Here is a 20,022-nt window from a genome sequence, read left to right on the forward strand (position 1 = left end):
TTGGATCTGGACATGACCAGAGGCCTGCCCACTCCTCAACTTCCTGGTGAGAAGTTGTATTTCCAGCTGCTCTGGGGCCAGGGGCCAGGGAGTCGGGTAGGTGAGTGGCTCCAGGTTCACCTGCTGGACCCCGCAGTGCATCATGACCTCTCCTGCATCATGATCTCCATGACCCTACAGGCCCAGAACTGATGCACCGTGACCGCATGTGAACCACATGTGGACCTGAGCCTGCCGGGCCTCCCTCCCTCAGCCCTGGGCTTCTGTGTGTGTGCACCTGGCCGGCAGCCAGCGGTCAGTCCCTGCCCCTCCAGGACGCTGGGGCGGGAATTCCTCTGGCGGATTTCTCACCCTCTCAGAACTTCCTCCCAGCCTGTCTGGCAAGTGAGAAGGCTCCACAGCCTTGGGGAAAGGACTGTTTCACCACTCCGGGCTGAACCGCACACCCCTGCTGGGGCCGCCAGGCATCCCCGTCTATAAACACCAACACTGTCACTGTGGGCTGGGTGGCCTGTGAGCGCTGAGGCTCCTGTTACCATGGTGTCGATGTGGTAACTTGGGTGGCCCAGGCTGGGGGTGGGGGCTGGGCCTTAGAGGAGAGAGGAAGGGGGAACATGGGGGGTGCACTGAGTCCAACCGGGGACAGCTTGGAGTGACCTGGCAGCGTGAGTGATTCTCCGGAGCAGCAAGAGGAAGTCAGTATGGAGGCAGCACCCTGTCCCCACCACCCAGCTCTGTGAGGGGGCCTCGACCTCCGCTCTGCCTGCCTGGGTAAGGAGCTTTCCAGGGGGACTAGAAACACACCATCTTTCTGGCCTAGAGCCCCTGAGGTGGGGCCTCATCTGCCTCAGTCACAGCCAATGTCGGGGGAGGGGAGTGCTCGGGCTTCCCTCAGGAAAGGGAAGGGTCAGGCTTCTCTAGGAAAACAGCTGCTGGGCTCGCTGCTGACAGACAGCCATCTTTCCACACTAGGGCTCTGTCCTGTCGCCGCCCAGTCTGGAGTCTTGATTTCCCACCAGAGTGTGTGGAGGGGCCTTTTCTGCTGACCCACCCGGACCCACCTCACAGATGGTCTGGCCCTCAGAGGTGGAGCTGGATTCAGTTCCAGCTCAGTTCTTATGGACACACGCTAAAATTCTGGCTCGCTTCTAGTGTTGGACAACCTGGGCCTCAGCTTCTTCACTTGTAAAATGAGGAGGTGAAAATGTGTAAATTTTCTTTCAGCCCTGAATTCCAAGACCATGTCGTGCTTCTCTTTTAAATAAAGAAAAAACCCGTGCCTTCCACTACTTAGCAAAGCCCAAACTCCCTGGCACCAGTCCAACGGAACCCCTGAGACCCCTGTCAGTCGCAGGAGTTCCCACCTCTGAGTGTGAATGGGTTACCTCCATCTGGAACTGGGCTTCCCCTGGCATCTCCAAGGTGACTTCGTATTCTTCAGACACAGCTCAGATGCCACCCACTTCTCTTCCCTTCTCTTACAATCTGATTTTTTTTTTTTTTTTTTTTTTTTTTTTTTGGTGCTGGGGATTGAGCCCAGGGCCTTTCACAAGTGAGGTAAGCACAAGCACTTTCCCACTGAGCTATAACCTGGGCCCCCAAATGACTTATGGAGTGGGCATCTTTCAAAGAAAATCAGGGCCGTCAGCCTTAGAGAGGCATAGTTGCTCTCCAAAAGCTCTTCTTTTACTCCTCATATTATCTTTTATTTTTATTTTTATTTTTTTATGGTACCAGTAATTAAACCCAGGGGTGCTTAACCACCGAGCCAGATCCCCTGCCCTTTTTATTTTTTTTATTTTGAGATAGGTCTTGATAAAGTATTTAGAGTCTCGCTAACTTGCTGAGGCTGGCTTTGAACTTTCAATCCTCCTGCCTCAGGCTCCCGAGTGTAGGGCTGATAGGCATGCGCCACCGCACCTGGCTCTCCCCACATTATCTTATCACAGGATCCACAGTAAAACCCCTGACTCCTTGTCTAGTTCCAGTCTTTCGATTATTTCCCTCTCCCCACTGGCCTACCTCCTAGTCCTTAGGTCAATCAAAAACCTCTCAGTTATGACCTGTTTCTTTATTTCTTGCAGAATGGAATTACCTTTAGTTGGTAGGGAAGCCTGGAAGCCTTTTTGGATTTTAATCTATTTTTCCCCCTCACACATGAATCTACTACAAAATTCCTAGTCCTAATAGACTCAAAATATGCTCCTGAATGAATGAATGGTCAGTGTAACCAGTCTGTGCACTGAATTCCTTACTTTTCTCTGTCCTGGTCCTTCTTCCTAGAACAATCCACTGTAATTGGTTGCCTGGATTTGTCACAGCCTTCTAAGTGATATTTGTACCTCCAGTCTTGAGTGATACTTCAAAAACGTACCTAGCGTCACTAGGTGCAGTGGTGTACAACTGTAATCCAAGAGACTCAGGAGGCTGAGGCAGGTGGATTGCCAAGTTTGAGACCAGCCTCAGCAACTTAGTGAGTCCCTAAGCAACTGAGAGAGAGAGTCTATCAAAAAATAAATTCAAAAAAGGCCTGGGGGTGTGACTTAGTGGTTGAATGCCCTGGTTTAAATCCCCAGTACTCTCTCCACAAATGTACTTAATGTCACTTTATCCTCCTGCTTGAGAACTTCATTGGTTTCACAGCAAACTCACGGCAGCTCATATCCCTTCCAAACTCACCCATCATGTGCCAGCCACACTGAGATCCCTTCTGGGCCTTTACAGCAACAGTGCCCTCTTTTTGGAGTGCTTTTATCCTGATCATCACATGACGGTGACGTCATGCCCAAAATGTCATCTCCACAGGGAGATGGAGTACCTTCCCCTGAATGCCATCTCTTCACCTTCCCTGCATTTCTGTTCTGGTTATCTATGTTGCATATCAATCTGCCTCAAAGCAATTTTCTATAGTATCCCATGATTCTGTGGTTTAGGAAATCCATCAGAGCTCACTGGGAACCTCTCGGCTTTGCTCTGTGAGGTGTCGAGTCTCAACTGAGATGGCCATAATGACTGAGCATTTTTCTTTCTCTCCCCATCTCCATATGGTCAGCTTGAGCTTCCTTCCAACATGGCAACGTCAGCTGGTTGATTGCATATATAGCTGTGTTTCAAGAGACTAAGGTGAAGTGCCAGTGTTTCTCTCTCTTCCTCCCCTCCACCACCTCCCTCTCGCTCAGTACTGGGGATTTAACCCAGGAACACTACCATTGAGCTACATCCCCAGCCCTTTTGTTTTACTTTTTATTTTGAGACAGGGTCTCACTAAGGACCTCAAACTTGTGATCCTCCTCTCTCAGCCTTCCAAATCATTGGAATTATAAGCATGTGCCGCTGCGCCTGGTGTACCAGTGCTCTTGAAAGTCAGGATCGTAATCATTTCAAAGGGAATAGGGCAGCTTGGATGCAGAGAGGGAATAGAGAGATCACCTCTGGACTAGAGTGTCAAGTCCATCTCTAATGTGCCACGACCACATTTTGGTGACCTCATTTTTCACATGGGTGACTTGTTTATTAAGCAGATAGTAAGGTACAAACTTGTTTTTGTTTTGTTTTGATTCCATCATTGCTTCTAGGTGAATTGTGTTGATTCTCCTTTTTCTGTTCCTTAAAGCATTTTGGGCGGAACTTCTGTCTCTGTCACTTGAATTTATTGAAGATCCAGCTCCTCCCACCTGTTCCATCCAGCGTAAGGCTCTTTCCCTACCCCAGGCAGGGCCTGGATTTGGCACAGGGGTTTCATGAGGGGTGTTTTCTGCCCCTGTACCCCTCCTTCCCTTTTTCCTAGTCCCTTTATCTTCTTTAACACACTTGCGGGGAGAGGGAAGCAGGAATTGGGGGAAGTCCTTCTCAGCTATGCCATTTCTTTGGCTGGGCACACACCTGCATGATGGGGAGGCCAACCCTCGGTGGGCCCACTGCAGGTCCCCAGCTGCACCGTCCTCTGGTGTGGGTGGTCACTTCCACCTCCATGTCTGACACCCCCACTCAGCTCCACCCCAATCCAAACCCCACAGCCTAGAACCTGTGACGTCCCTTCTCCCCGGGCCTCCTTCTCAGGAGAACATGGGCCAAGCAGCTCAAAGACATTCACCTTCCGCTGTGTTCATCTGCCCCACAGGAGACTCCTGCTGTCCCTCTCTGTCCCTCTTCCATTCTGCACAACCCAGATTCCCCATTCGGATGGCACATGGGCAAACCCAGCCCCAGGGAGAGGAGGGAAAAGGGCTGCAGCCCAGGACTCCAGTGACCTTGTCCCCCTCTCTCCCTTCCCCTTGCTGGTCTGCTGCTCGTGGAGACCGAGGAAGGAGAACTGGGTGATGACTACACGTAACAGAACCACTTCAGCCATCTCAGTAACTCCCGTAGGCAATGCGTCCAGTCCCAAAGCATTTCCTTTTTCTTTCTTTTTTTTTCCAAATCATTTCTTTGTTTTAGAATGTGTGGTCCTAGGGCTGGGGATGTAGCTCAGTGGCGGAGTGCGTACTTAGCACACACAAAGTCCTGGGTTCAGTCCCCAGCACTGCAAAAATAAATAAATAAATAAATAAAAAGAATTTGGGGTACTCGAAAGCCCTTTCTTCCTTAGCTCTGAGCCTACTCACCAACTTAAGCATATAAAGCACCACCCATACCCCTCACGCATGCTCGGGTCTGTCCCTCCATTGGAACGTGACTGTGAGGACTAGTCCTTGTGCATTTGATTCCACACTGGCTCCTTAGTGTCTGGGTGACTACAAGCTGGTGAGGCTCCCTAATGGGTGACAAGCAAATGAAAAGATCCTTTAGAACCCAAAGGATCTGAAATGGACTGCCATCTCAGGACCCGTCAGTTCCTTTTCTACCCGATCCTGCCACTCTGGGCCAAGGATGTGGGATTTTGCTCTTGACCTCCAGGAGCTGCCCTGGTTTCTGTCTAGGACTCTACAGGAGGCTGCCCTCCGCCTGAGTGATCCCAGGGAGCTGAGAATCTTGAAGATGCCCAGGGGCAGGGGCAGGGTCCTGGGGCTGAGCTGGAGATCTGCCCTCAGTTGGTCAAAGGCAACCAAAGCAGCTGCAGAGAAAGCACAGAGAAGCAGGAAAGTGCCTTTCTTCTGCTAAGTGTGTCCCCTGGGGCTGACCCACACCCTCCCTGTGATCACCAGCCAGGAGCACATTCTGACCAGAGTGTCCTCCAGGGGCCCAGGCCGCAGTGAACAGACCGCCAAGGGCAGCTGCCTGAGAAGGGTCGCTCCACCCCGCCAGGCCCTTCACGGCCTCCCTCCAGTCTGAGGCAGGTCCTGTGGGTTTCAGCCTCAAATGAGGAAGTGAGGCGAAGGAGAGAATGGGGAACCCCCGGTGACCAGTACAATGACCTAGAAGGACATACACAACTGGAGGGTCAGAAGCACATGGGAGTCCAATGTAAGTGGTTTGGACTCAAAAATAGAACAGAACATTTTTTCATGCCAGGGTATTAAGGAGGTAGGCGGAGGAAGTTGGGAAGTAAAAGGAAGAAGAAATTGGCAGAAAAATCCCTGCATCTAGCAGCCTGAGCAGGTGGAGCTACTGCGGTTCAGTGCCCTGGGGTCAGGTCAGGATGTGTCTCCCCAGGCCTGAGTCCTCTGGGAGCTCCATTCACCGGGGTCTAGAGGGCCAGGCACTGCGCCTGGTGTGGGATGGCTCTAGGGCAGAAAAGGACCACGCTCTTGAATTTTATGGTGTCCAGAGGGGCTAGAGCCAGGTCTCTCCCCAACTTTGAGGTAAGACTACATCTGGGAGCTCCTTGTAGGGGGAAGTGTGGACTCAGGGTGCTGTGGGAGTAGGCCTGAGCAAGCCCAAGGGCGGCCCTGGAACGGCCAATATAGAAAAAGTCCCCATGACCATCCAGGACACTGAGATGGGAGCCTGGGGCCCTTGTCAGAATGTGTCCACATGAGTGGGCCACCTAGCTAAGGCCCTTGTGTTAGAGATGGAAAAGGAAGGCAGGAGACCAGCATCACTTGGTGAGTTGGAGACAAGGCCCTGGCCTCTGAGTCCCTGCTCAGTGTCCTCTGGCTCCATCAGTCATTTCACCTTCTTGGGCCTCTGCTTCCTCCACTGTCAAAAGGAGGAAAGAGAAAGCTTCCCGGTTGTGCTGCGACCTGGGCCGGTTTTCTAAGATGCGACACGGAGGCTCCAAGATGGCCTTGTGCTCTGCGTGTTCCCTCCCTCTCGCCCACTGCTCCAGCAGACACAAACCCTGGCAGACTGTTTCCATTCTAGAATGCTTTATTCAAGAGAATCTGGCTTGGCAGTCGGCCGGCCCTGCGGGGCAGCTGGTGGGGCACAAGGGCCCTCAGGGAATCTGCTCCACTTTCCGCAGTCGCTGGGCTAGGACACAAGGCCCCTCTCTGCTGACCTCATCCCCATTTTGCTGGGCTCCTCCTTGTCCAGCCTGCTCTCTGTCCAGCCTGGGGCCCACTCTGCCTCTGTCCCTGGGAGGGGGCGGAGTGGTGGTGCCTGGGCTGGAAAGAACAATGTTCCAAAATAAGCAGGTGGCCAAGTGTGAGGGCGTGACCTTCGAGGACAGGAGTGGCAAAAGCCCCCAGGCAAGTGCTGTTCCACGGCCTGCACATCCTGGTCTCCAGGGTGGAGAGCTGCTGCCGGAAGAGGAGGCCGCATCTGGATCCCCTCCCTCCCCCTCCTCCTCCCCACCCAGCTGGGGCTGTGGCAGCCAGAGCATGTCCCGGACCCCTGCCTCGGCCAGGATCTCCCGGAGCACACTGGACCCAGGACCAGGTTCTGGGTCCCCTCTGGGCCTGGCCTGCCCCTCGCAAGGCCACAAGTCCTGTTTCTTCCCAAGCCGAAGCTCCCACAGGTCTGTGGCTGGCTTCTTTCTTTCTCTCACGTCCTGTTTAAGGCACTGAATTCCTGAGGGTCCTGTCCCTCCTTGCCCCTTGTCCTGGAGGGAGGGAGTCATTCAACAGGGATGCAGTTGGCTAATAAATAGAGGGCAGGTACCAGCAGGGAGGTCACCAGGAGTGTGACGGTAATAAATACGCGAGCTGGGGCGGGGTCTCTCTCCTTCCGGGGTGGTTACGTCCCAGGGACAGCGTCACTGCACCTGCCAGAGACCAAACACAGACAGGCGGGGGCATCAGCACACTGCAGAGGGTGGGGGCGGACCTGGAGGGGAAGCTTGGACAGGGTGCACGGAGGGGGTGCAGTGCTCCTGGGACCCTGCTTACACACAGGCCACCAAGCAGCGGGGGCCACCCAGGTGCCCAGCCTTACGCAAGCCTGTCACAACATCCCAGGAGGAAGGTATAAGGAACTGCCTCCCTTGTGGGATGATGTTCCCTCATCTGCAAGGAGCTAAAAGGAACCCAGCTGCTCATCCAAGAGATCCAGGAGCTAAAGGAACCCAGTTGTTCATCTGAGAGACCCAGAGAGGTTAAAACACTTGCCCAAGATCGACAAAGTCACATTCGAACTCAGTCTGACTTTAAGTAATAACGCCTCCAGTTACCCTAAGACAGGAGTCTTCAAACAGGGGAACAGGTACCTTGAGATGATCATGAAGCCTGAGAAATGCTGGTTTTAAAGAAATCAATTTTCAGCCTTTGTGTGTAAATGGCCTTAAGGTTGGTTGTGTGAGAAAGTGACTGAGGTCTGCTTCGTGACCCTTCTCCCTTTAGAAAGGACAGGATGCATCTGGCCCATTCTAAAGTGCTTTACAGCAAGGTGGAGGTATTCTGAGGACATGAAAAGACAACTTGAGATTCTGGTGTAGGTGTTGAGACCAGAAATATCTCAAAGGACTGGGTCACCAAGTCCTTGGCAAGTCAGGAGATTTCTGGTTTGGTCCTGGGGATTGAACCCAGGGGCACCCAACCCCTGCATCACACCTCCAGCCCTTTTTTGCATTTTATTTAGAGACAGGGTCTCACTGAGTTGCTTAGGGCCTCACTAACTTCCTGAGGCTGGTTTTGAACTCACGATCCTCCTGCCCCAGCCTCCGGAGCCTCTGGAGTTACCGGCAGATGCCACTGCACCCAGCAAGTTAGGCAATTTCTAAATCTTTGAACAAAATCAAAGAGCAACCTAACCCAGCTGTCGGCCGATGTAGCATCAGAAGTGATTTTCATTAGAAGATCACCCTGAGGTTTTTGGCAAATAACTCGGAAGGAGTTCCAGTAACTGAGTGGCATCCAGTCTCATTTACTTACTTATGTGAGTCTGGTTCCTTCTTTTCGTCTACAGAGTGATAAACAAGAATGGAATTTATGCTGAATCCTGTCTCGGTCTGGCAGGAGGTAACATTCATCAACAGGTTCATTAACTAATTGAAAAGAGGCAGCCACATCCATCTCACTGAGATGCATCCCCCGTAAGATTGATCATACTTTTAGGTTTTACATTTATTAAAATATGATGTATTTGTGCTGTTTTGGTCAAGTGGTACTAGCAGTAATTATTTTAATAATTTATTCCAGGAGAAAATTTGGTTTCATGCTCACAGGATATTAAAAATAATTGAAACTCACATACCATTTTGTGGCAGACAAATATAACAAGGTGATAAATGATTTTTTTCTTCTTCTTTTTGCACTGTGGGGATCAGACACAGTACCTCACATATACTATGCAAGCTCTCCAGCACTGAGCTAAACCCCCAGCCCAATAAAAGACTTTGGGGCATTAAAAGTAACGTTATATTAGGCAGAAATTCTGTGGGGGAAGTGAAACAGAAATGAGCTGGGTATTGGCGAAATGAGCCGGAGGCTTGGGAGGCTGAGACAGGAGGATGGCTAGTTCAAAGTCAGCCTCGGCAACTTAGCGAGACCCTTAGCAACTCAGTGAGATCCTGTCTCTAAATAAAATACTTTGAAAAGGACTGGGGATGTGGCTCAGTGGTTAAGCACCACTGGGTTCAATCCCTGTACCAAAAAAAAAAAAAAAAAACAACCAAAAACAAACAAAGAAAAACAAAAAACGAAAAACAAAAAACAGAAATGCAAAGTCCCAAGAAAATAGAAGTAATGTTAAAATGTAATTATTAAGAGGGGTTATGCACATATTTTTTGCTGTTCAATTTTTAAAAATTAGATGATCATGAGTTTTAGGGCAGCATCTTCAATAGGATATATCTGAAGAGTGAGTTCTATACTCCTCACTCTTATGGTAGATTTACACTAAAACACTAACATTTATAGTATGCCAGAAATTACCTCCTTTGCAACTGTTTGTAATCACAATGAAAAAGGGTCAACCCACAAAGAGCAAGAGAGTACATGAGCTTTGGAAATTCTTTCAGAAAATGCCCTAATGAAATGTTTGAAAACTGAAGTCTGGGAAATGGCGTGATGGGACGCTTTGTACCTGGGACTGTCTAGCTCAATTGATTTCACTGCCAGTTTCTGCCCTCATGGATGTGTGGGATCTGGCTTTGCCAGATCCCTGTCCTTTTATTTTTGGGGGGGGCAGGTACCGGGGATTGAACTGGGGGGCATTTGACCACTGAGCCACATCCCCAGCCCTATTTTGTATTTTATTTAGAGACAGGGTCTCACTAAATTGCTTAGCGCCTCACTTTTGTTGAGACTGGTTTTGAACTCAGGATCCTCCTGCCTCAGCCTCCCAAGCCGCTGGCCAAATCCCTAGATTCACAGAATGGGGTAGAGATCTCTGCTCTTGAAGGACCTGGCTCATGGGGCCAGCACTTGGCTCAGCTCCACTCCTGCAGCATGAAATGATGTCCTGTCTTGGGGCTAGGAGATCTAGGACCTGAAGGAGAACCCTGGTTTACTTTGCGTGTGAAATGGTTTATTTACTATTTACCTCACAAGTTGAGGTATTCCCTTCTCTAATCCTTCTCTCCCAGCCACACTCAACACTGGGACTTCAGCCTGTTGTCCCTAATGTGAAGCCAAGATAGGCAAGGGGCATGGAGAGGGGAAGAGGAAGCAAAGGGACCCTAGGGCAGAAATACAGACCTGGAAGCCAGTGGGGGCTGCACCTCCCCAGGGCTGCAGGGAGTACCCTAGCTAACTCTTGTGTTGTTAGAACGTAAACCATAAGCCCTTGTCTGCTTGCTGATGTGTCTGGCACATAGGAAGTGCTGGATAAGTTTGTAAAATGACCCAAGGCTTGCGTACCCCCTGCCCCATCAATTTATGCAGAGAAAAACTAGGCTCAGAAAAGTGACATCATTTGTTCAAGATCACACAGAGATTCCGGGCTAAGCCAGAGCAAGAACCAGAAGTTCCCTGATGTTTCCTGGGCCTCGGGGAAGTGCAGCCCTTATTCTGGCCCCCAAGAGTCCCTGAGCCTTGCCTTTCCCCAGGTGGGGACCACTGCCCCTGCCAGCAGGGAGGGGCCCCCCATTGGGCCCAGCCTCCTTGCCATCCCTGGGCTCCCACACACTCACTGATGGCAGTCTGTGGATCTCTGCTTCTCTTTCTTCCTCTTCCCCCTGCCCTTGAGTCTCCTCCTGCAATAAGCCAAAAGCATCAGGACAAAGTGGCTGGGGCCCCCATGCTAGGACAGGGGCTGGCAGGTTGGAGAATAGCTTGTGCCCCAGCCGCTTACCACTTACCTTTCTGGCTTCATCTTCTCTCGCAGAGGTCTAGGGAGAAAGGGAGAGGGGCAGGGGAGAATCAGGAGAGCAGTAATGGGGGCCCCCTCCATCCCACCATCTCCCCTCAGACTTCCCTAGGGTTGGTTCTGCATTTGACACTGTGGCCACTAGGGGGAAGCATGGAGCTGGTGAGGGAGCCATGGCCAGAGGCCTCTGGGCTTGGGTTCCCACCCTAGGCTCCCTGGTAACAAAGAGGTACAAATTCCCCCTATTGGGGCTCCTCATCTGCATGCGTCAGCCTCTTGGCATTGAATCTGGGGTCTTTCGAGTCTATTCTCTGTTTCTTCACTTTCTCTGTTCACTTCCTCTCCTTCCTTCCAGGGTGCATTCTGGGAATTTCCTCAAGGATGGTAAATGATGGACAAGATCATGGGCAGGGGCGAAGGTTGCTGCCAGCTAAGGCTGCCTGTCAGGGCCCAACCCCCACCCCTCCCTGGCAACAGCAGGGGCAGTGGGTGAGGGTGGTGGAGGGAGGTGAGCACATGCTGCATGGTCACCAGGCATGTCCCAGCTCTGCCTCCCAGGGCTGTGGCTGTTGGCCCAGAAGTGAGAAGAAAGGTGTTCCTGTTGCCAGGCCTGTTGGAAGGGGATGGGGCCTCAGTCTGCTTTGGGAACGGTGGGTGGAGGAAAGGGGGCAGCGTGGTAACAGTCAGTTCTGGGCTGCGAACAGGGAGGGAGTGCTGCCCTGGGTTGCTCCTGCCTCGGGAATGCCTGCTTGCACCGCTCCACGTAGTGCGATCAGAGGCACTCTGGGAACCTCACTCTCCTCATCCGCTCGTCCTGGAACAGTGGTTGCAAAGGCAAAGGTAATGTAGAAGGTGACGGTCACTATACGGCATTGTACCCAGGAGAGTTCATGACTGAACTTTTGTTATACAGCTGGCTGGGCAGAAACAGGTTGAGGCAGGGCCCCCAGTGCTGGCATGGTGAAGAGGGCCTGGAGCTTGGGCTCAGGTTCCAAGGGGGCAGCCAGAGCCCCAGGCGCTAGGCAGGGCCAAGCCTAAGTGGTACTGGGACTATGGGAGAATAGTCCCAAGAGAGGCAGCATGGAAAAGGGAGGCTTAAGATCGGACAGGCTGGAGTTCAAATCCACCCTGCCACATTCATTAGCTGTATCTGCCTGGGTTTCCTCATCTAACAGGGGGGACAGGGTGGCCACAAGAGCAGGGACCTTGTCTGCCTTGCTGGTCACTGTATCCCAAGTATCTAGGCCAGTGCCTGGCACACAGTAGGCACTTAATTTACATATATGAGTAAATCAGAAAACACATTGAAATGCCTCATATGGGGCTGGGCACAGTAGGTACACAATTAAAGCTTGTCTGCCCCCTCTTCCCACCTGACACTGGGGCTCTGGGCCTGGCCAGTCTGGTGCCTCACCCTCTGTCCTAGTGGCACTAAGAGCAGCATCTCAGCCTGTCTCACTCTTTCTGGACCTGGATGTCAGTACCAGGCCTGCTGGTCCTGGTGACACATGTTCCCAGTGCTTGGGACTCAGGCAGCAAGGCTGGTGCTGGCTGGGTTGGGCAAGGGCGAGGTGGCAGGGGGCTTCGACTTTAGAGAAACCACAGCGCCTCCTTTCTCGCGCCCCTTTCCTCCTACCAGCTCCTTCCTGCGGGCATGCAACCTGGCCGAGGACCAAGTGCAGGCTTGGGATGCCTTTGCCTCCAGGGGTCTGTGGCAGCTGCCTCCCATCTCGGAGGAGGGGAGCAACGTGCGCTAAAGCCCCTGCAAATCTGGGAGGGACCCAGGCTTCCCCTTCCCCTGTGGCATCTCAGCAGCTGTACTCCAGCTGCTGCGATCAGCTCCCCAGGCCAAACTGGCTGGTGGGGTTAGAGAATGAAAGGCAGCTGCCCTGGGCCCATAAGCGGGGCAGCAAGTGCCACCTGCCGCAGGGCCTGGCAGCTCCACCTCTGTGCTGAGGCCACCAACTGTCCCTGAGGCCCACCCTGGGACCTACCTGCACTCGCAGCGCACGTGCTGAGAGAATTTTAACTCCACATAGGACGGTGGACCCTCAGGGGGGATCTTCAGGATCTGCAGGAAGAAAAAGGCCAATGCCTGGTGAGGGCTCAGAGCTGGGACAGGGGCTCAGGAAGGAGCACCCTGTGCTGGAGAGGCCAGCGAGGGCCTCTGGCCCGGACGTCAGGCTTCAGTCCCGGGGCCTTGGCCTGTGACCTTTTCTCTCCACATCTTTTCTTGCGGGCATGTTTCTGGAGAGGGGCTGAACCATGGAGTGGGCGGCCACATGAAGAGAGCCCCTACCTGCATGGTGACATTGGTTGTCTCCACCGGCAGACAGTGCAGGTCCTCGTCACCACAGCAGCCTGTGCAGCGCTTCAGGGAGACGCAGGATGGGCTCAGTATGTACTCCATCTCACTAGGGTACTCGGTCACAATGTCCACCAGCTTCTCCAGGGCCCGGCAGTAGCTGCGGCCCCACACCTCATGGAAGGGTATCACTACAAAGGCAGGAGGGTGGGTCAGGCCAGCAGGGTGGCTCCTTGAAGCCCAGGCCTGACGCCAGAACAGCCCACTGTGTCCTCCTCCAGGAGGCCCTCAACCCTCAGCCCCATCTGTCAGGTCACCTCTGTTCTTCTGAGCTTCTGACGGGATCCCTTTGGGATGCCTGCAGGACCCTTATCTCTGCTCGGGTATAAATCGCTCAAGGTCCTGAGCTCTCAGCTCTATTCTCTGCTCAGGTGCCCATGTGTGTCTTGGTTCCCTGGAGCTCTGAGAACCGTGCCTGGCAGCTCGCCAAGTCCTCTACTCCTTCTCAAGCCCAACTTGGTACTTTCTCCATCTCGGGGAGCTTGCTGAAAACCATTCTGGAGTCACACAGGGAGGGTTGGCCTTCCCCTTAGTCCTCTGCCAGAGAGCCTACCAAGGCTCCTTCATGTCCTGCCCCACACAGTGCCAGCTCCTCTGCATCCAAGGCCACATGGAGCAATGGGGCCCAGCCTGCTTTCCACTCTGAGCCAGCAGTCAGCACACTGAGCCAGGGCACATGATGTCCTTCCCCAGGTCTGGACTTCTGTAGCTGGGTAGTGCAGGAGGAGGGTGATGTTCCTTTTCTTTCTCTCTCTCTCTCCCCTCTCTTTTTACTTTGTGGTGCTGGGGATAGAACCCCTGGCTTCAGGCATGCTAGGCAAGTCCTCTACTGCTGAGCTACACTCCAGTCCCACCCCGTCACTTCTATCCAAGTAAAGCCCAGCCCCTGCTTCCCTCCTCCCTGCCTTCCAGTGATTCTCTAGACTCCTCCCCAGAGCACAGCCTGGCCTGGGGCTTCTCCCCCTCTCCTTTATCATTGGTGGCTCTTATCTCCTTTATAGCCAAATTGAAGCTCTGGGAAGACAGGAGTGAGGCAGAGGCACTACACACAAGCTAAGTGACTCCTGACTGATTAGATGACAGTTCATTGAGGATTATCAGGCACATCCCTGAGTCCTGAACTGTCCTGGTTGTGGCGACTGGGATCTTTGGGGGACTGATCTGGAATCCTTCTAAAGACACTGCTCCTTTAAGGGAAGGTCTGGGGTCAGGACCCAAATAGAGGTTCCCTGGGAATGGACAGAGCCAGGACATCCAGTTTCTAGTCCTGGCTCTATACTGACGATGCAACCTTGGGGAGGTCACCTAACCTTTCTGGGTATATCAATTTCCTCAGCTGGGGGAAAAAGAAGGTTGGGAAGAGGTGGTTGCTAAGGCCTCCTTCGCTCTGACAGGCTGTGATTCACTTCATGCACCCAGCCCGGCCTAGCCTTGAGAATGCGGGCAGAGAAACCTCCCTGGGCCCGGTCATCCTGCTCCACATCTGACGGTCATCCTCAGCTGCTGGAGGAGGACAGGGGAGCTGGGTCACCTGGGAACCCTGCCGCCTTGGCTTGCAGCAGTGGCCTCTCCCAGCAGCCCCTCACTTCCTTTATGGCTTTTCCCAGGAGACAAATGGGGTCAAAGTCCATTCCACTGAGTCTATGAGGATATGAATCTCAGAAGAAAAATAAACTCCAGTCATAGCGGAGGCCCTTGAGAAAGGCTGTGAGCTGGTGGAAAATACCCAAGAGCCAGTATGGCCAGGTGGAGTTGTCGTGGCTACCACCAACGCAGCAAACCCGCTCACTGGCGTGTCTGCTGCCCCATCTTCCCCTGCTCTGCCTGGGGGGCACTTGGGCTGGACCAGGGGCTGGAGGGGATCCCGAGGCTCCCCGACACCCCCTCTTCAGGCCACTGTACACGCCCCCTGGGCCCAAGAGGGAAACAAGTCCTCTCTCCCTGTAGGCGGCCCTGCAGCTCAGGGGGAGCCTGCCTCTGCAGCACAGGGTCAGAGAGCACCTTCCTATCGCCGGCTCCATGAGCTGTGTGTTTAGTCTAAAACCTTCGTGAGCACTACACGACTCCGAACATTTAATCTCTGCCGGGGTAACATAAATAAGAGCAGAGGGATAGCCAGCCGCCCAACACAGCAGAAGGCTCCGCTTCCTGCTCTGGGACCAGCCATTAGGGAGCGGGGCGACAGCAGAGAAGGGAGCACCCCAGCCCCCTCCCATCGCACTAACAAATTCCCACCCAGCTGGGCTCTTGAGGCCATGGCCAGGTTGAGCGAAGCCCGCTCGGCCCAGACTGAAAGGAAGGAATTTCCTGTCCTCGTCCTCATACCCATCTTGGAACTCGGCATCCACAGCACCCGGGCTCCCAAGCTCCGAGATCCTGAAATCTGCCACTTTCTGGCCCAGGTAGCGAGACTGTGTTGGAAGGGCAGAGAAAGCAGGAGGACAGGGCCTGGTTTACCTGGAAGCCACCATGCAAGAGGGCAGTTCACCTCTGAAGGCCCCTGCCTGGGTGTGCAGGAGGAACAGCATGGGCTGGGGTGAGAGGAACGGGAGGCTCTGGTCCCACCAGGCACCTGGCCAGGGCTGGTGTCCCCCAAGGGCTACTCCTGGACCCGCTCCTGGGCTTCAGCTCTCTCCAGCCCTGTGGGTGCGTCCGCATCTGTTGCTAGCTTTCTATTTTATGGAGAATAGAGGACACCCAAGAAGGGACATGTTTAATACTGAAAGCGAGCTTCTGGAGAGGCCTCGGGGGAGGGGCAGCTGGGCTGGGCAGAGCTGCTGGCCACCAGCCGGAGCCCAGCAGGTGTCCTCCTCACTACTGGGGCACACAGCCAGCCTGCAACAAGGGACACCCTGATTGTGCCTGCTCAGCCACCCAGCAGTTGGGAGGCCTGGTGCTCAGCATGCCGGTTCTGCCAGATACATTACAACTGCCTGAGGCTTAGGCAATCCCAAGGACCTCTCTGAACCCCAGTTCTACATTTGTAAAGTATGGACAATGTGGATATTTTCCTAGTTCACAGCCCAGTGGTCAGACAGAATGACAATAAATGCCCAACACTATGACCATGAAGAGTGATGGGAAAAATCAATGGCCAAGGACAGACCATGCTATATCTCTTGCTCCGTTGTTAGCAGGAGGTGATGTCATTTTCAGATTTTGAAAACTGGAGTCCAAAGCTCACTGTGCTTCCTCAGCCACAATACAAGCTGCCTGATTGATTAGGATGATGACTGAGCTAACCTAATGAATCTATACTTTCAAACCTCCTCACCCAGCATCCTGGGAGATATACATATATCCTTGTGTATCCTCCATGAGTCAGAGAATCCTACAGTCTTAGAAAAAGAAAGAACCTTCAGTATCATGTAGTCTAATGCTCCCATTTTGCAGATGAGGAAACTGAGGCTCAGGCATGTTTGGTAGCTGTTGCCTGGACTGCACTAAAGTATCAAAATGGACATGGCATAGAGGTGGGGGTTGGGGTTGAGTCCCTCCCCAAATCCCAGAGAGTATAATATTGTGCCAGTTACAGAGGGCATAGCAAGGGGTGTCAGTGACATTAAGGACAGCTAACTCTACCACATGTTCAGTGGCCAACGGGTCTGGGTCTCAGTCATCAGGGTATGGCCTGAGAGTGGCTGCTGGGCGGGCGGCAGGTAGCTGGGCGGGCAAGCCAGCAGAGGGTGTCACAGCCCACAGACGGCTATCACACTAGTGTGTGGCGTGCACGTCTCTACACGCCCCTCTCCCACAGCATGGTGGGAAGCCTCAGCAGTGGTGTGTGGCCACTCTGCACGTCTTGGAGAAGCAGGAAGGGAGGAGCGAGGCAGGGGCCTGGCATGGGCCTCCTCCTGCCTTCTGCATGTATGTCTCTCTGGCAAATGTCTCCTTGCCCTTTGAAGATTCCCTCTTGATGCAACTCGGGGCGGGGAGTGTTGGGGCCAGGGAGGGCGCGACTCATGTTCTGTCTGTTTGTAATCAATGGAAAGGCCTGGTCAGATCCCCGCCGCTCCCCCAGGGCTGGGCTGCTGGGGAGGCCTTTTACCCCACCCCATCCTCTTGCTTGCCTGCCTACTGCATCCAGCTCCCAGAACCCCAGTCTGGCCCCTGGCACTCACTGCCTACCCTGCCCTCCAAGACCCCATCTGCATCCTCACCGCAAGCTGGGAAGAGGCTCCTAGCCAGCCTGAGTGTGGGGTGACTCTGGCCCAGAGTTACTACACCTCTCTATGCTGCTGGGTCACAGCGGGTAGAGTGCTCAGATCCTGTCGACTACTTCAGCAGTAGCTTGTAGACTCTCCCCAACTTATTTCCAGCTTGTACCCCACCCTGCATGCCAATCCCATCCCATCCTCTGCTTGGGCTTGGGAGGAAAGGAGAGGGGGTTGAGCATGTGGACCCCAGTCTGGCTGCTTACCTTCCACCTCTGATGAGCTGGTCTCAGCAGACAGGGCCCGCTGCTGTGGACAGAAAGGTGCAGAGATGACGGAGGTCACCTTGGGGATCTGCGTTCTGGGGCCACATGTGATGGCAGGAGGGGAGAGTCCCGGAGCTCGTCCGCACCCTCTGCACACACTCTGCCCTGTCTCAGAGCTGCCTCTTTCTACATCAGACTAAAAACCAATTGGACCCTGGGTAAGTCCCACCTCTCTCTGGCCTCAGTTTCCTCATTAGGAAAAGGGTGGGGGGTGGAGGCCTCCTGGGTCCTAAAGATCTTACAATCCTGTGGGGTCTCCCTTCTACCCAGCCCCCAGGCCAACCCTGCTGGGCCCTGTACAGCCCTCCTTGGCTGGGTGCCAGAGCCCAGGGGAGGTGATCAGCTGGTGGGAGCTGAGGGGCTGGAGCCGGCGGCGCCATGAGCTGGTGCTGCCGGTAATGTTACACCTCTGGCCAGCCCTGCAGCAGGCAGGCTGGTGGCTGGGCTGCTCAGCAGGGGACTGTCCAGCCCACCAACTCCTGGGCTGTGGCTGGGGACTCCCAGAGCAGCAGGGCAGTGCAGTGGGAAGGGAGTTCATTGGCTTTGTCAGGATTTCACTGCCCAAGCTGGCTCCCAGCCAGACTCACCCAGCTCCTGGGAAAAGGGCCCTGCTCACTTCCCCAGGCCCTGCACTCAGGACCTCCAGCCACCCACCCAGAGGAGAGGGCATAGCGGGACCCCTTGTCTCATCCCCAGCTCACCCCTGAGCCCTGGTGGGGGCAGGGCCTATCCTCCCCACCAACAGCCTCTTCAGCCAGCTTCCTCCCCACCAGGCCAGGTCAGAGGTCCTGGGGGCGCTTGGTTGGTCACGGGGGCCTCAACTCTGACCACAAGGCCAGGGAACTGCCTGGGATTAGTGGACAGATGCTTTTAGCAAAGCCACTAGGGCTCCAGGGGCCAGACAGGAAACCTCCCTTCTCCCTGTGGCTTCCCTGCCCCCACCAAGACAGCCCCCTGGAGCTGGGGACAGCCCAGCCTGAGATCTCTTCCCAGAGGACACTGGTCCAGCCTGGCCCCTGGGACATGTGTGGACATCCTAGGAGGTGCTGCTCCATGGAGCAATTCTGTGATTTCAGAGCCCCTTGCTTCCAGAGCTGGGAGGGGAAGACCAGGGGAGTCAGGCCGGGGATGGGGGATGTTCTTACCTGGGGGTGCACAGCAGGCAGCGCCAGCCCAGCCAGGAGCTGCAGGAAGCAAGTGAACAGCCTCAGGGCTAGCATCTTCTCAGAAGTCCTGAGCCAGGGGGCTCCAAGGAAAAATCACCATGCTCGTCCCCCTGGGGGATTTCCTGGCACAGGAGAAGAGTTGAGTGAGGGGTTGAATGTCCCCCTCACTGCTGCCCGGAGGTCCCCGTTGGTGGCCCGAGCATCCTTTGGAAGCCCGGGGAGTCAGGAGCCAGCAGTAAGGCTGTGTGTGGCTGCGGTACCTGGTGAGGAGCTGCCTGGTGGGTCGAGGCGGCGTGGGGCAGGCAAGTCCTTAGGAGGGTCCTCGGGGGCCCGGTGCGACCACAAGTCGTCTCGTGGCTGGGCAGAAGTCTGAAGATGCAGTTTCCTGCTCAGACAGCAGCTCTCTTCTGGGACCAAAGCGTGTCGGCGACGCGGTTTCAAGGCTGTGCATCGGGGCGGGGCTCCAGGTCACCCCGCCCACCGCGCCTCCCGCGCGGAGGCCCCGGCAGCGGCCCAGCGCAGAGCGGGACCCGCGGGGCGGCGGCGGCGCGGAGCGGAGCAGAACCTGCGGCTGGTGGACGGAGCGCTCGCGGCACAGACCCCAAGGCCCCGGCCCGCCCCAGGCCAGCCCACCCAGCGCGCACACGACCCCGCCCGGCCTTCCGGGGCCGGCCACCTGTGGCGGCGCCTCCAGGTGCGGCGCCCAAAGTCTGCCATCGAGGCTCGGGACTTTGCGTCTCCGGGGACGGCAGCGCTGGATCCCTAGGAAGACAGCAACTTGGTCTGGCCTTGCGTGGCCATCTCACGTCATCCCCACAACCCTCGGGGGTGAAAGGATTAGTAACCCCATTTTATAGATGAAGAAACCGAGGTTGTGAGTGTGCCCCACCTGCCAAAGTTGAACGTACACGTGCACTCTTGAAAAGTGTGTGTGTGTGCGCGCGCGTGTGCGCGCGCCTCTGTTTCCGGAGAACTAGCAGAGACAAAACCCAAGCTACGTGACTCCAGAACCGTCTCTCCACCCTTTCTATCACCCTCAGCCCAGCTGTGGACGGCCCACAGGAAGCACCTCAGGGCACCTGGCTGGGGGTCCAGCCCTGCTTCTTCCTGGGGAAGAGCCTGCGTAGGCCCTCCCTGCCAGGCCAGCCCAGCAGGGGCGAAGTGGTCTAACCTGGCACCTCCTGGTCCCAAGCTGAGGAAATGCTCCAGTGCAGCCGGGGGCGGGGACGTAGTGCCCAGTCTGTGTGTGCGCGGGCGCATGCACAGGCATTTGTGTGTGACTGTGAAGATACACGTCCAGGGGTGTGCCTACTGAACGTCCTATGACACTCCGTGTGGGCTGGGTCTGTGGGCATCTCCATGCGTGTGTGATTGTGTGTGTGTGTGTGTGCGTGTGTGTGTGTGTGTGTGTGTGTGTGCAGTGTCTCCAGGGATGTTGGGAAATG

The 20,022-nt window shown here is 54.8% G+C and overlaps 1 protein-coding gene and 1 long non-coding RNA gene across 5 annotated transcripts; one reads left to right on the forward strand and one right to left on the reverse strand.

Annotated features, from left to right (window-relative positions):
• The first annotated feature begins 646 nt into the window (after positions 1–646).
• Positions 647–1,286, forward strand: LOC124975758 (uncharacterized). The gene is made up of 2 exons (XR_007106921.1): positions 647–771; positions 973–1,286. It is a non-coding gene; the product is annotated as an uncharacterized LOC124975758 (long non-coding RNA).
• A 4,958-nt stretch (positions 1,287–6,244) lies between these two features.
• Positions 6,245–18,996, reverse strand: Pgf (placental growth factor). Of its 4 annotated transcripts, none has more exons than XM_047540644.1 (8): positions 18,838–18,996; positions 18,557–18,699; positions 17,352–17,391; positions 12,866–13,062; positions 12,561–12,637; positions 10,559–10,588; positions 10,391–10,453; positions 6,245–7,084 (listed from the first exon to the last, which is right to left on the reverse strand). In XM_047540644.1, the coding sequence occupies exons 2-8, from the start codon at positions 18,629–18,631 to the stop codon at positions 7,057–7,059; spliced, it is 510 nt and encodes a 169-aa protein (XP_047396600.1). In that variant the 5' UTR covers positions 18,632–18,699; positions 18,838–18,996; the 3' UTR covers positions 6,245–7,056. The 4 variants fall into 4 exon arrangements, with proteins under 4 accessions (XP_047396600.1, XP_047396598.1, XP_047396601.1 ...); XM_047540642.1 differs by having other exon boundaries at positions 17,352–17,394; XM_047540645.1 differs by lacking the exon at positions 10,391–10,453 and having other exon boundaries at positions 17,352–17,394.
• Positions 18,997–20,022: the final 1,026 nt, after the last annotated feature.

The sequence above is a fragment of the Sciurus carolinensis genome, chromosome 2 (assembly GCF_902686445.1).
Source record: "Sciurus carolinensis chromosome 2, mSciCar1.2, whole genome shotgun sequence".
Lineage (NCBI taxonomy): Eukaryota > Metazoa > Chordata > Mammalia > Rodentia > Sciuridae > Sciurus > Sciurus carolinensis.